The sequence below is a fragment of the Aspergillus fumigatus genome, chromosome 5, assembly GCF_000002655.1.
Source record: "Aspergillus fumigatus Af293 chromosome 5, whole genome shotgun sequence".
Taxonomy (NCBI): Eukaryota; Fungi; Ascomycota; class Eurotiomycetes; order Eurotiales; family Aspergillaceae; genus Aspergillus; species Aspergillus fumigatus.
In genome coordinates this window covers 828,560-842,274 of record NC_007198.1, presented here as the reverse complement: position 1 = coordinate 842,274, position 13,715 = coordinate 828,560, and the positions used below count along the sequence as shown (strand labels likewise).

General features: G+C 50.7%; 6 protein-coding genes across 6 annotated transcripts; 3 read left to right on the top strand and 3 right to left on the bottom strand.

The window, feature by feature from the left end:
* The first annotated feature begins 30 nt into the window (after positions 1-30).
* AFUA_5G03110 (uncharacterized protein) lies at positions 31-1,384 on the top strand. Its single transcript, XM_742939.2, has 4 exons — positions 31-521; positions 596-673; positions 723-1,237; positions 1,315-1,384. Exons 1-4 carry the CDS (start codon positions 74-76, stop codon positions 1,360-1,362), a joined length of 1,089 nt encoding a protein of 362 aa, XP_748032.2. The 5' UTR covers positions 31-73; the 3' UTR covers positions 1,363-1,384.
* A 231-nt stretch (positions 1,385-1,615) lies between these two features.
* Positions 1,616-3,622, bottom strand: AFUA_5G03100 (cytochrome P450; the record flags this gene model as incomplete). The annotated part of the gene is made up of 5 exons (XM_742940.2): positions 1,616-2,067; positions 2,132-2,749; positions 2,807-3,023; positions 3,081-3,206; positions 3,263-3,622. 5 exons carry the CDS (start codon positions 3,620-3,622, stop codon positions 1,658-1,660), a joined length of 1,731 nt encoding a protein of 576 aa, XP_748033.1. The 3' UTR covers positions 1,616-1,657.
* Positions 3,623-3,892: 270 nt separating this feature from the next.
* AFUA_5G03090 (snoRNA-binding rRNA-processing protein PWP2) lies at positions 3,893-7,092 on the bottom strand. The gene is made up of 5 exons (XM_077804738.1): positions 7,039-7,092; positions 6,876-6,988; positions 6,308-6,803; positions 6,011-6,258; positions 3,893-5,961 (listed from the first exon to the last, which is right to left on the bottom strand). The coding sequence occupies exons 1-5, from the start codon at positions 7,054-7,056 to the stop codon at positions 4,128-4,130; spliced, it is 2,709 nt and encodes a 902-aa protein (XP_077660876.1). The 5' UTR covers positions 7,057-7,092; the 3' UTR covers positions 3,893-4,127.
* Positions 7,093-7,246: 154 nt separating this feature from the next.
* On the top strand, positions 7,247-9,380 carry aspC (septin CDC12). Its single transcript, XM_742942.2, has 7 exons — positions 7,247-7,548; positions 7,623-7,636; positions 7,706-7,748; positions 7,804-7,966; positions 8,029-8,339; positions 8,403-8,911; positions 8,980-9,380. Exons 1-7 carry the CDS (start codon positions 7,504-7,506, stop codon positions 9,047-9,049), a joined length of 1,155 nt encoding a protein of 384 aa, XP_748035.1. The 5' UTR covers positions 7,247-7,503; the 3' UTR covers positions 9,050-9,380.
* A 46-nt stretch (positions 9,381-9,426) lies between these two features.
* Positions 9,427-10,856, top strand: AFUA_5G03070 (WD40 repeat domain-containing protein; the record flags this gene model as incomplete). The annotated part of the gene is made up of 2 exons (XM_742943.2): positions 9,427-9,636; positions 9,691-10,856. The coding sequence occupies exons 1-2, from the start codon at positions 9,579-9,581 to the stop codon at positions 10,854-10,856; spliced, it is 1,224 nt and encodes a 407-aa protein (XP_748036.1). The 5' UTR covers positions 9,427-9,578.
* Positions 10,857-12,147: 1,291 nt separating this feature from the next.
* On the bottom strand, positions 12,148-13,672 carry AFUA_5G03060 (ACT domain-containing protein; the record flags this gene model as incomplete). Its single annotated transcript, XM_742944.1, has 2 exons — positions 12,148-13,156; positions 13,218-13,672. 2 exons carry the CDS (start codon positions 13,670-13,672, stop codon positions 12,148-12,150), a joined length of 1,464 nt encoding a protein of 487 aa, XP_748037.1.
* Between the last annotated feature and the right edge of the window lie 43 nt (positions 13,673-13,715).

Genomic DNA, 13,715 nt, shown 5'->3' with positions numbered 1-13,715 from the left:
GAGAAATATCCGCACCCGTAGTGGGAACAATCGACCAACCGGATATTTGGAGTATCTTTGGGGTAGCTCCTAGATGCGGGGAGATATGGAAAATGGTGCATCGTCTATTATTGCAGTCCTCTTCCTCACTCAGTTGAATGTCTACTTCTATAATCATCTGCGTCGTATTCCTGAAAAGTATAGGGACATGGCATCTGTAACCCCTCTACCCACCTTTGATAACCTCACCATCGACCCCTCAGGACCACCAGGGAACGCATGGGGTCTATTTGGGAAGAACAACGAGCTGGGGATGCTGAACCTTCTCACTCCCGAGACAGTGCGCAGGGCAGCAGCAGAGGAGATTCGAGACGGCGTACGATTCTCGCTTGATCTGCCACTCGACCGAATCAAAAACCCCAGTTTCGGGCGCAAGCCGTTTGCACGGGAGTTGGTAAACAAGGCGCCACGGATTGTCAATGATGATATCCTTGTCTTCAATACGCAGTGTAGCACGCAATGGGATGGATTTAGGCATTATGGTTAGATTGTGCCCTGAGCACCGACACGCCGATGCCAGGAAGAGGAGTAGGCTGACAGACGGATTGTGCGGCAGGGAACCATAGACACAAGCGCTACTTTAATGGGCATTCACTGGAGGACTTGAAAATCTCCCCTGTGATCGGCATTGACGGTAAGTCTGCCATATATAATTCGACTTACTTCCAACTAACAGCCTCTAGCATGGGTCAAGCACGGCGGGATTGTCGGAAGAGGCGTGCTAATTGACTACGCCTCATGGGCAACGAAGAACTCGATCCCCCTCAGCCCTTTCAACACAACCAAGATCCCCCTCTCTGCAATCAAGCAGATCGTCGAAGAAAACGACATCCGATTTCGCCCCGGAGATATCCTCTTCCTCCGCACAGGCTTCACAGCCGCCTACGACAAGCTCTCCCCGGACGAAGAGCTGGCCATCTCTCAGCGTGAAACGCCTCAATTTGCAGGTCTTGAGGCCGGAGAGGCTACTCTCCGTTGGCTGTGGGAGAATCAGTTTGCTGCCGTAGCGAGTGACTCGCCTAGTTTCGAGCCTTCACCCATCGCGGGCCCTCAAGGTCCGCCGGAGTTCCAGCTACACCAGTGGTTGCTGGCTGGCTGGGGGATGCCGATTGGGGAGTATTTTGATCTCGAGAAAGTGGCGGAGTATTGTGCGAAGATGAATCGGTGGAGTTTCTTCCTGTCGAGTGTGCCATTGAAGGTGAGTGAGGTTGTTATGTTGTGTTTTAGAATGGTGGGTGAGGGATTTTACTGACAAGATCGCTGTTATATCAACAGGTTCCTGGGGGCGTAGCCAGTCCTCCTAATGCGGTGGCTATCTTTTAGCTATTTTACACATACCTCTTCACATATTGATATCTGATATACTGGATCGGATAGCTGAGATAATCAGATGTTTCATTTGTATTTTCTTCGTCTGCAAGAGGTAGCATGGAAAATAAACAAAATAATGGAGATGCCAGTGCCCATAGGCGCCCAGTAAATGAGTGGAGATTCAAAAATTCAAAAACCAAAAAGCAATATCCAGCCTGACCATCTATCCTTCCTCGAAAACTCCTTCACCATACCATACGTTCAAGTGAAAACCCAAAACCTCTGCCATAACTCCAGTCTTTCCCTATTAAACAAAGGCCCTCTTCTTAAGAAGGATTTTGGTGTGCATGTTGGGCATAATCTGCTCCCCAAGGGTGAGGTTCCTCGGTCTTTTGTTGTTGTCGCCCTCAAATTTGAACTCGTAGTCTGCAATCAAGCGACCCAAGATTGCCTTGTTCGTGTTCGCAGCGAAGAAACGGCCAGGGCAGGCTTGTCTACCGTAGCCGAAATGCATGTTTGACGGGCTGATGCTAACAAGGCTCGTACTTCTTGCTTCGGGATCTTCACACCAACGGAATCCCCTGAAGGTAAGAGCATCCTCAATAATAGAGTCATCCATACCCATAGGCTTCGAAGGGAAGCAGATATGCGTGCCTTTCTCAAGAACCAGGCCATCAGAAAGAACCATCGTCTCCATAACCATGCGGTGAGTAGACACTGACAGAGGCAAATTGTTAGCATAACGAAGCATAAGATTGCAGATGAAAGTGGATGCACTCACATTCCCCAGTGGGGTTAAAACGCTGTGATTCTCTCATAAAGCTGTCCAGGCGACGCTGAGAGGCGAAGGAAGCCTGAGTCACCTTGTCCCATCCGTCTTTCAGAGTCCCGCGGATCTCCTCCCTAAGAGGCTCAATGTACTCGGGTCGAATCATAAGATCGTAGATAGCATGGGTCATCAGCATAGAGCTTGTGTGGACAACCGCCAAAGCCATCACAATCAGCAACATCTGAGAGATATTGGCGGGGTCTTTATCGAAGTCATCCTCTGCAAGGTCCATCATCCACTGAAGAAAGTCGTCCGGCTTCTGATATGCAGGACCATTGATCTCGGCCTCGCGACGTGCCAAGATCATCGGGATGAAAAGCTCATTCTGAACGAAGCGCAGCTGAGTGCGGAGTTTCTTGACGCTAGGGAGCACCTTGGCAACTAATGGACGCATGAAGTTGGGAAATGGACGGAGCAAAATAACAGTGACCCCGAGATTGACCGTGTAGCTGGTGACTGTTTCCAGCCACTGTGAGTTACGGCAGATGTTCTTTCCAACAATGACGCGAGAAGTAGCCCGTGTGACAAGGCCCAGGATCATGTCGTAGAGGTTGACAGGGACCCAGCGATCTGTAGCGGTGGTCAGTCTGGTGCTTACCTAGCTCATGAGAATTGAGTGGGACATACCATCACAGTCAGGCACTTCAACCTGGAATGCGAACTGAAGTTCATCGAGGAGACGAGGAAGAACTCGGCCTTGAAGTTGGCTTTCGTCAGCCGTAAGACACTCAAGCAGGTGTACACAAAGCAGGTACTTACCGATAGCTGGAGTCAGACCCTTGTGAACCGTCTTCACAGGCAAATTGCTATCAATAAGAACATTAGTGTACTTGCCAAGGATGTTCTATTGCGAGGCGTCAGTTCAGTCTTACCTCATACAGTCAGGAAGCTGGCAACATACCTCGAATTGCGCATCGACGCCGCTAAGTTTGGAAGGAGGCAAGTGACGAATCTCCGGAAGGTACTTTGGAGGCAAAACAAGCAAGTCGCCATCTGCCTTGAGGATACGGTAGGGCTGATCTCTGTACTGCAAGTTCGGTCAGCTTGAGAATGACAGATGTGAGCGGAAAGGCAGGTAGGTACCTTCTCATAACCGTACTTTATCAGGTAAGGCGCCACGAAAATGAACATGAGCCGGTTAATGAAGCCTGGAAGGAAGCGACTGAATCTGACAGTTGGGATTTCGGCTGAGGTCTCGCCTGGTGGGTAATGGAAGAAATAGAGAGACGAGGAGAGCAGTAGGGCAAATGGCCAACAAGGCAGTTCGAGCACCTGATCAGCCATGACCGACAACTTGGCACTTGACAATCTGAGGATGCGGCGCTGTGCTAATGATGTTCCATTCAGCAATTGATCGATATTGTGAAGTGTTATGGGAGTATTATGAGCACAGTAGTGGTGTAGGGTGATGGAGGTAAGAAGAGAGAAGCTCGCGAGATGCATTGATAGCGAAGAGTATTTCTATATGCGCAGCAACCGAGACAGTGTGAATGAGTGAACGGTCGACCACGGAGAGACCCGCTAATGAAAGGATTTAGAAAGCTGGGAAACTCCGGAGCAGTGAATGTTGTGAGAGATATGCAGTTACCAGACGCCATATTTCGTTATGTGAAGTCCCTAACGGGAATATCCGCCTAACAGGGAACATAGGTGAAAGTCGGCCCATTACCTTCCATTATGGTGCTATTGAATGAGAACGTTGTGGAGGACAAATGTCCAAGGGCGAGCTTGCTAGATCATCAATATTCTATTTAAACGGATATGGCTATTAGCTCATGCTATCCGAGGAACAACAGGCCATACAAAAGACTCCAGGACTTTTACTTGCTCCCTTCTCCAGGTATATCAAAACAATCGAACGCCAGACGCAGATGCAAGAAGAGAAGATGAGGAATGCCAGAGGAAGGGCAAATGAAGTGTATATAGGTACAAGACGACGTGAGTGAGATCATTCAAGGCCAACCCATTCCCCCTCCCTATCATCTCCATCTACATCAGACATGCGCGCATCCTCGCCGTCCACGAGTATCGCATCGTAATCTTGAATGGCTTTCGGAACGCCATTAATTTTGTCTGCAAGTACCGGTTTCGAGAGGAGATAATTGAGATCGTACAAATTCTTTTCCGTCAACTTCCTCAAGTTCTCCCGAATGTCATCAACAGCACGCTGTATGGCACGCAGTTCTGTTGCGAGCGTGCCTGAATTATCCTTGAAGTAGCGACCATGGATGCTCAGGAGAGATTCAATCCACCGCAAGTTGAACTCCAGGTGAGGCGTTTCTTCAGCGGACTGGGCTACGAATCGCAGGAAGCGAGAAAGGTAGACAGTTGGCAGTGCGCGCACCACAAGAGGAATCTCTGAGGGTGGAATAGCCTCATAGACAGCGCGAATCAGTTTCGACTCGTTAAGACGGAAAGCCATGACTAGTGCTTTCAAAAACGTATTGTCATCGTCTGCTGTGTTCATGGAGTGCGCCTTCTTAGCAGCATCAAGGGTGGCAAGGATAGTGGTGGGAGTGATATCGAGATCAAGGTCAAACGGATCGAAGACAAATTCGGTGTCGAGACTGTACACTAGAAGACCTTCCGTCGAAGCGGCACAAAATGCACGCCCGGTTGGGGAGAAGTCGACTGCAGTGACACGCACTTCTGGTCGAGTTTTACGCGTTCCAGCATCGCCACGTTTCGCGCCGGGAAGGCTGCGGTCAATGCGATCTTCCAGATCTGAGGCTTCGCCTGTCTCGTCAATGAGACCTCGAGGGCCAGCCTCTGTCAAATCACGACTGTTCAGGAATTCCTGGGTGCCGTCCAGAGAAGTGTTGACACTGACTGTGTATTTCTTCAGCAGTGCGCCCGACCTCACATCGTACAGGCAAATGTGCTTGCTGTTGCCTCCAGCCAGGATACAAGAGCCGTCAGCGCTGTATGTGATGCAGTTGAAATGTTTGGTTGCTGCTGAGTTCGCGGCTGTCACACGATCGCCCATCTTGCGGCCGCCGGACACATCGCGACGACCATCAATGCCTCCTTCCTGGACTGCGTTATCCACAGACCAAAAGGTCAACTGACCGTCAAGAGTAGATGCGGCAACCTGCTTCCCGTCAGGCCGGAATGCCACATCCAGAATATCTGACATGAGCTGCAAAGGTTCGCTAGTCTGCGTCCTTCCGAAAATGCTCCATACTCGGACAGTACGGTCCCAGCTGCCGCTAGCTAGATGGTTGCCGTCTGCCGCGAACGCGAGAGACGACACAGGCCCTTCATGACCGGACAACTGGTCAAGGAGCTGTCCTGTCTGTACTGACCACACATGGATATCGAAAGAATCCGGTGACCCCGCACAAATGACCTCACCACTTGGGTCGACGGCGAGAGAGGTGAAAGACGTCCGGGATGGTGCAGTGAAGGTTCGGAAGTTGCGATAGCGAATGAGATCCCATGCCCTCACTGAGCCATCCAGGGATGCGGTAAATAGAACGCTTCCTTTCTTGGCAAACTTGCACGCGGTGACTCCGCTCGAATGCTCGGTGAATGTGACAATGCAAAAGCCGGACTTGACATCCCAGACCTTTACTTTTCCATCATCCGCGGCAGTAACAATCTTTTGCCCGTCTGGGGAGTAGGCAAGAGCGTTCATCGAATCCAAGTGACCCTGCTGCTTCAAGATATAGGACTCTGATTGCCATTCCCACACGAGCAATTGACCATGCTTCGACGAGCCAAAAGCCAACCACTCACCGGACTTGTTGACTGTCACGAAATCGATATTACTCTGAGAAACACTAAAACTAGTCAGCCTCACAGTTCACAATCAGGTAGCAAGAGTCATACCTCAGTTGATGGATCGGGTTGAAGTCCGGCAGATCGTACAGGCCGAAAAGGCCGTTGGAGAAACCTACAACCAAGAGATTCGAGGGGGCGTGGAAAGTAGCACAGTTAACCTTGGCATCGTTCTGCATGAAGTAATCCTTTTTGACAATCCGCCAACGAGCTTCGGCAATATCTTCCATCGTATCCGGATCTTTCTTAGTCACGTACTCCCACCTGAAAAGAGCTCCATCCGAACTGATTGTGTAGATCTTGGACGATGTCAGCAAGGGAAATTGTAAATATTTCGATTCGACTTACGGATTCTTGATCCGCTGTGAAATAGGCTGCCTTCACGCCTTGACGGTGGCCGGCCAGGGTGGTGGGTTCGAAGCCCTCTTCCGGATCTAAACTCCATATCCGTGCTGTGAGGTCTTTGGATGCGGTAAGGAGGAAGCGTGAGTCTCTGGACCACTCAATATCCTGAATGACATCAAAATGGGCGGCAAGATCTCGGTGCAGAACAAAGGGTGCGAATTCGATCTCTCCGTTATTATCGGTACCCGGGGTCGATGGTGTGTGCCAGATCTGCAACCTTCTTCCCACTCCGACAGCGAAATGACGACCCGTTGACGAAAATTTGAGCGCAGTGACTCGACCTTTAAAGGAGAAGTGGTGAATTACAATCCTGCGAACGAAATTCGTCAAGATAGCACGACCATTCTCGTCAACGGAGAGCAGAAGGTTGCCGCGGGGCGAAAGATCTAAACGATCGATATTGGTGCGATGGGAGAATGGAAGTGTGTATGATGTGTTCCTTCAGCAGGGCCATTCAATCAGCTCAAAAGATCCGACGAGTATACCATAGCATGTAAGAGACCGAACATACTGGACAAGGTCGAAAACTGTGACCCTATTGCCTACTGGGGAAAGCAAGCAGTTTCCATCGGGAGTGAAGAGAAGATTTCCTTTGCGATATACCGTCCCCAGAAGGTTGGAGAACTGCGATTGAGTCAGAATTGCGGTCGCAAGGGGAAAGGAAAGAAACTCGCCTTGAAATCTGTCTTCATTGTCTCTGATAAGCGTGCGTAGCTTCTCAGTCTTCGCCTGGAGTCGATCTTCAAAAAACTCGTCTTCCTAAACGGGCGATAAGGGAGCTGATCATTTGTTAATCCGAGGCCGAAGACGCTTGCTCGAATAAGTACTAGTGCTATCCGGGGCCCAAAGGTCACGTTTGCTTGTTTGCTGGTGTTTGCTTCTCCACCGGGTCCGTGATTCAGGGGCAGCAACAGCCAATTCTAAACCATACCAGACCAATCCATACCAGGGAGAACGTTCTACTACTACTCTTAAGACAGTGAAAGAGAGACAGTCCCTTTTCGACGGCATTTTTCCTCATTGTTTAGGTCGTCTTAATTAATTGACTTCTGATTCGCAACAGTTGTTGTTGTCAATTTCAATCAATCAGTTTTCTTCTCGCCCGATTTCACCTCCATCTATCTTCCCCTTTTCACATCATGGCCACGACTTCGGAGACTGCTTCCCCTATTGGCATTGCCAACGTAAGTGCTGAATCAATACTTTGGGGATGGAATTGAATGGAAGAAGAGATTTTAACTAGCTCTTATAACAACAGCTTCCTAATCAGCGGTGTGTACCAACTGTCACGCAACTTTGCCGAAAAATAAAGCGTGGATAAGTCTAACCGAAGTTATACAGACACAAGATTGTCGCTAAGCGGGGTGCGGCTTTCACTATTATGGTGCGTCTCGAGCTAGCCCGCCGAGAGGAAGCTGTATACTGATACCGGAGTATAGGTTGCTGGAGAATCGGGATTGGGAAAGACCACGTTTATCAACACCCTGTTTTCGACCACCATCAAGAACTATGCCGATCACAAGCGTCGCCATCAGAAGCAGATCGACCGGACGGTTGAGATCGAGATCACTAAGGCAGAGCTAGAGGAGAAGTTCTTCAAAGGTTAACTTTTGATTCCTTGCCCCCGTGAAAGGTTACTTATGTATTAATTCGGCCATGTACAGTCCGCCTGACCGTCATTGATACCCCCGGCTTCGGCGACTATGTCAACAACCGTGACTCCTGGCAACCAATTATCGAGTTCCTTGATGACCAGCACGAATCGTACATGCTTCAAGAGCAGCAACCCCGCCGCACAGACAAGATCGATATGCGTGTTCACGCCTGCTTGTACTTCATCAGACCCACGGGCCACACTTTGAAGCCTCTTGATATTGAGGTCATGAAGCGGTTGAGCTCTCGAGTCAACCTCATTCCCGTTATTGCCAAGGCCGACACTCTTAGCCCTACTGATCTTGCCCGTTTCAAGCAGAGAGTGAGACTTCCGGATAAATGGCCTCCCCCACTGGTAGATACTGACTCTCCCAATCTGTTTTAGGTCAAAGCTGTTGTCGAAGCTCAAGGCATCAAGATCTACACCCCTCCTATCGAAGAGGACGACGAGCACGCTGCCGCGCACGCTCGCAGTCTGATGGCTGCTATGCCCTTCGCTGTAATTGGATCCGAGAAAGATGTGAAGACCAACGACAACCGGGTAGTAAAGGGTCGCCAATATGCCTGGGGTGTTGCTGAAGTCGAGAACGAGGACCACTGTGACTTCAAGAAGCTGCGCTCTATCCTGATACGCACTCACATGCTTGATCTCATCCACACCACCGAGGAGCAGCACTACGAAGCCTACCGCGCACAGCAGATGGAAACAAGAAAGTTCGGCGAGGCCAGACCGAGAAAGCTGGACAACCCTAAGTTCAAGGAAGAGGAGGAGGCTCTGCGGAAGCGTTTCACCGAGCAGGTCAAGGTCGAAGAGCAGCGATTCCGCCAGTGGGAGCAGAAGCTCATTTCCGAGAGAGACCGCCTCAACAAGGACCTGGAGGCCACTCACGCTGCGTATGTGCACCTCTTCTTACATTTCTTGTTCCATAGAGAAGTATGGAGACAATGCTGACTGAATACAGAATCAAAGCGCTAGAGCAAGAAATCGAGGCGCTGCAGGGCTCCACCACCCGGAGTCACGGACGCCGTTAGATTGCTCTCGGGCACCTTGGGTACGGCGACGGATTTTGAGCGCGCGGTGGAAAAAGGAAAACTGCTTCGATTTGATTAATATTGTCTATTCTTGATTACCCCTCGAGTTTCTTTTCGGCCTGGTTTTTTCTCAGCATTCGGGGGACAAACATATTTGATCTAGGTCGTTTGATGCGCTGTCTTCCACTGGTGCATTTTTTTATGCTGTATCATTTCTTTAGCCGCTGGTAGCTAGCGATGATCTCGTTACATCCTTGATATTAACCCATTTGTATTCAGTAGCGTGTCAATACTGAATTAATCTTTGTTCAGAGTTTGGTCATACCTTAGAGCCACTATATAGGAAGCTTTATCTGGTGGGGCTCTCTTCAAGCATGAGCGGGTCGGTTCGAGGTGACATAGCTCTCTGCAGCGGAAATAACAGTCTCTCCGCAATTCTTACTTCCAAAGGCGAGAACCTTCGTCACTTAAAGATCTACATCTCCGTTGTCCTTCATCCCTATCTTACGCAGAAAAATCTGAGCCATCAATGCCTGCAACAAAACAATTTCCCACGAAGCTTGTCCATACTCTCAAAACGCACAATGGTGAGCTTCTGCTCCGTCCCCTGGCCACGCGCTTCATCGACTAATCAGATTCAGGACCGGTAAATGCGGTTACTTTCTCTAGCTATCCAGGCACATATGTCCTCACCGGTTCCTCTGATCGCGCCATTCACCTCTCGCGTGCCATCCCGAACAGCTCTACTACTGGTCACGAGACGACTTCCCCGATCCAAAAGTATGAGGCGCACGGTTACTCAGTCCTAGACGTGGCTGTCGCAGCAGACAATGCGCGATTTACAAGCGTCGGCGGAGACCGCCAGGTATTTCTGTGGGACGTCGAACAAGGGATAACTACGCGGCGATGGGCCGGACATAACGCCAGGGTCGAGGCCGTACAATTTGCTGGCGAGGGCGATTCCGTGGTGGTATCTGGTAAGAGCCCGTCTTCGGTCACTCCTGTCTGTTCAGTAGTAGAAGCATCCGGCATTCTGACCTTTCTCTCAGGCAGTGCAGATACAACTATTAATCTATGGGACACCCGGTCCAAATCACACAAGCCTATCCAGACCCTCACTGAGGCCGGCGATACCGTCTCCTCGCTACACGTACACATGCCGACGTATTCCATTGCAAGTGGAAGCTACGATGGCCGCGCTCGCATCTACGATGTCCGCATGGGCCGGACAACTGTTGACGTCCTTGCTCACCCCGTGACGAGTGTCCGGTGCTCTGCGGACGGTAATGCCCTGCTGGTTTCTACACTCGACAGCCGGATCCGGATGCTGGATCGGGCAGACGGCAAGCTTCTCAAGGCTTTTGGGGGCGAGGAGGGTCTCGAGCAAAGCACTACTGGTGCGAGGGTAACGTATCGCAATAGCGAACTTAGGATTCGGTCGGTCTTTGCCAAGGGAGACGCTGTCGTTCTCAGTGGCAGTGAGTCGGAGAAAGGAGATCCGTCACCGCAGGCTCATGTTTTTGCCTGGGATGTGCTTAGTGGAGAGGTTATCGCAACTGTCCGAGCGGGGAATGGAGTGAAGGTTGTTAGCTGCGTAGCGTGGAATGAGAAAGGAGGCTGCTGGGCTGGGGGCTGCTCCGATGGTAAGTCCCGACATGTTAACTTTTGCGCTTGTATTTCTAGTCTGCTAACAATGGTTCTTTGCAGGCACCGTCAAAATCTACGGCTGAACGAGAAGAGGATCCAGACCATTGCGGCCAACCAGGGAGCTTTTTGTGACATCGCCAGCAGCCAGTTCGTTGGATAGCACGGGGGTTACCTTCCCTATCTTCCGTGGATCCTGAACGGAAAAAGTCTTTAATAGCCTGCAATCCGGATGCACCCAGATCCACCGGAGCCAGCCTCCAACAGCACCAGCTCCAGACGCCGGCCGCACACCAAACAAATCAACAAGGTCAGCTGCAAGGTCAACCAGCAGTCCGTCTTCGTGCCCAGAAACGCCCAGAACTTTATGCGAAACAATCCCCTTTCGGATCATGCAGCCAGACACCGTAGTATACAACCTCTGTCCCGCACGCAATCAGCACTCAGCTCAACACCACATTGCAAACAGAGCTACATGGACCTGTCGACCTGGTTAGATGCTATTGGACCACTGATCCGCCGGCACATATCGCTGCATGGTGCATAGCGCATGGTGCATGCTGCATATCGGCATCGGCATGCTTCTCGTTAGCCTTCGCAAGGGGAAAGTCTCTTCACGGCTATTCATCCCACGAGTGTGGTCCGGTAGGCCTCGACCATGCGCCGTGTTGCATACATGGCAAATGGGCCAATAATGAGGGTGCATGATGACGTGTCAGATCCCGCCACCGGTCAAGTTTCCAGTGGGCGGACTTTCAGCTTGTACGAGATAGCTACTGCGCGATTGCGCCATTCCAAACTGGACTTGGTTCCAGAGATGCTGAGACGTCACTGATACTGCTGCACCTCGTGGCGGTTGTTTGCTGAAGCCATCTGGCACCATATCATATGTTTCAAGTTGAAATGGATCGTACGATATCTGACATTCTGGTCGCCTACTGGACGGCATTAACTTCCATTTCACTTTGCATTATGCATTAGTAGGGCCTGTACCTTAGACGGACAGGGGGAGGAAGTAAATAGCCTTTTGTCCACCCGCGCATCCTTCATACAATATCATCATTTCCACGAGGGGTATTTTCTGAGTAGGGTTTCTTTGCAGGTGAGCTTGATATTATACAGTAACCATGCATTCTCGTGCCAAAACAAGAACCAACCAAGATGCACTGTGACCCCATCCAACAGGGGTAACATGATTTTAACACACTTTGTTAACACCAGAAACCTTTTTGAACCAACCGTTCCGAAACACCGATTTGCAGTTTTGCAGTCAATCAGACCAAAAGTCAACGCATTGAGGCTATCTCTTTTTTGTTTCCCTTTTTTTTTGATCATGCAGCTGTCGTAATTTTTCCTGTGTATATTTTTTTAAGTTTCGCCGAGCAGTCATCTTCGAGGACCGTAGACCACAAGAATGGCTGGAGACGGCAACATGGATGTGACTAAAGCAAGGGTCACACTTCGAGCACACCAGCCGGCAGGTCGGGTTCATGGCTTTCGGCCTCGAGCGCATCCATAGCCCGATGCAGTTCGTGTTCACCGACAAGGATTGTCCCTGCACGTGCAGTGCTAAGGAAGCTGATCTCGACGGCCTCCAGAGATGTGTCGAGGTCTGGCTGCAGATGATGGGTTGAGGGTGTCGACAGATCGCCATTGGGTGTTCGGTGCGTAGGGTTCTGAGCAGGGGGCCTGACTGGTCCCCCAGAGTCCACACTGGACGAGAAGTAGCGATTGAGAGAGCTTTCAAAGGAGGAGATACCGTTAAAAGAGTGCGACAAAGCCACGGTCGATGCTTCGGTGCTTTCATCCCAGGCGCCATGTGTAGCATCAGCCAATCGACTGGCAACACCGCAAACAATACCGGTGGCCTCGAGAGGGAGTTTGCGTAGATCCAACGTGATAGGGACGAGGACGTCTTCCTTGGAACCCAGAAGCAGGCTTGTCTCATCAGTAGACTCGGCAGACGAGGTACCATCATTCAAGAATCGGGGTAGGAGTCGCTGTTCCAACAGGAGGGACGCTGCAGGGTCGGCAGCCGTCAGAGTGAGTGAGAGGAAGCGTGGTCTGTCCACAACCAGTGCCGTCGTCAGTGCCGTACGGAGGATTGATATTGAGCTAGCATCACTGCTGTATGGGTGATGGGCCGCACATTGCACCAAGCGGAGAGATCGATCGACGGACGGCACAATGTGGTTCTTCCGCAGGGAGGCAAAGGTTCGTCCCTGCAGTTCGTCAAGTGATGAGGGAGGAGGAGTTGCCGGCGGAGAACCAAGACTACTCGCGGAACGAGATGAAACCGGACTGCTATAGCCGCTGTACTGACTCTGATTATGATTTATGAAAGCCTCGGTGGTGATTTCGAACTGAAATCCTCGCCTCTCCAACGCTTCAATGACCTGAGCTTTACTACGCAGAGGCACAATGATGTAGTCGGAAAAGTAAGTGGAGATAAAGAAGATAGAACTACGAGCATAAGAGTCAGCAATCGTCATATCAACGGAACAGAGTTCGGGGAGGTTCCTACATTCCTGCCATCGCTAGAGGACTCGTCAACTCAAGCACGCGTTGGCCAGCTTCCAGACCCTCGCCGTACACCTGCATGGCTATGAAATCGTCCTGACTGATGGACAGGCGGCTCTGGGGAGAGGCATGATTCTGAACGAAGTTATCGATCATGGGGGCGAAGTACTTGTTGGCAAGCTGCCTGGGGCACATGATGGAGCATTCTACCGGGGTGATGGAGAAATTCAAGAAGGCCGGCTGCGCATGCTTGAGGCCATCTCTGGAGCCATTCTTCAGGTCCTCCGCATGATTCTGGTCCACGGGGGGTACCTCGTGGAAGAGGAGCTGTAGAATCGGAGTTAAGAAATACGGGTAGAGATCCAATGGTATATGCACCAGAGCCAGTCGGTCGTCCTGTGCCTCGATGGTTGTGGTTAGTAAAACAAGCCTTTCACAATAGTAATCTGTACGAATCATCTTTGACGGAAGATGGATAGCATGATTGATGGACAGCAAGCTG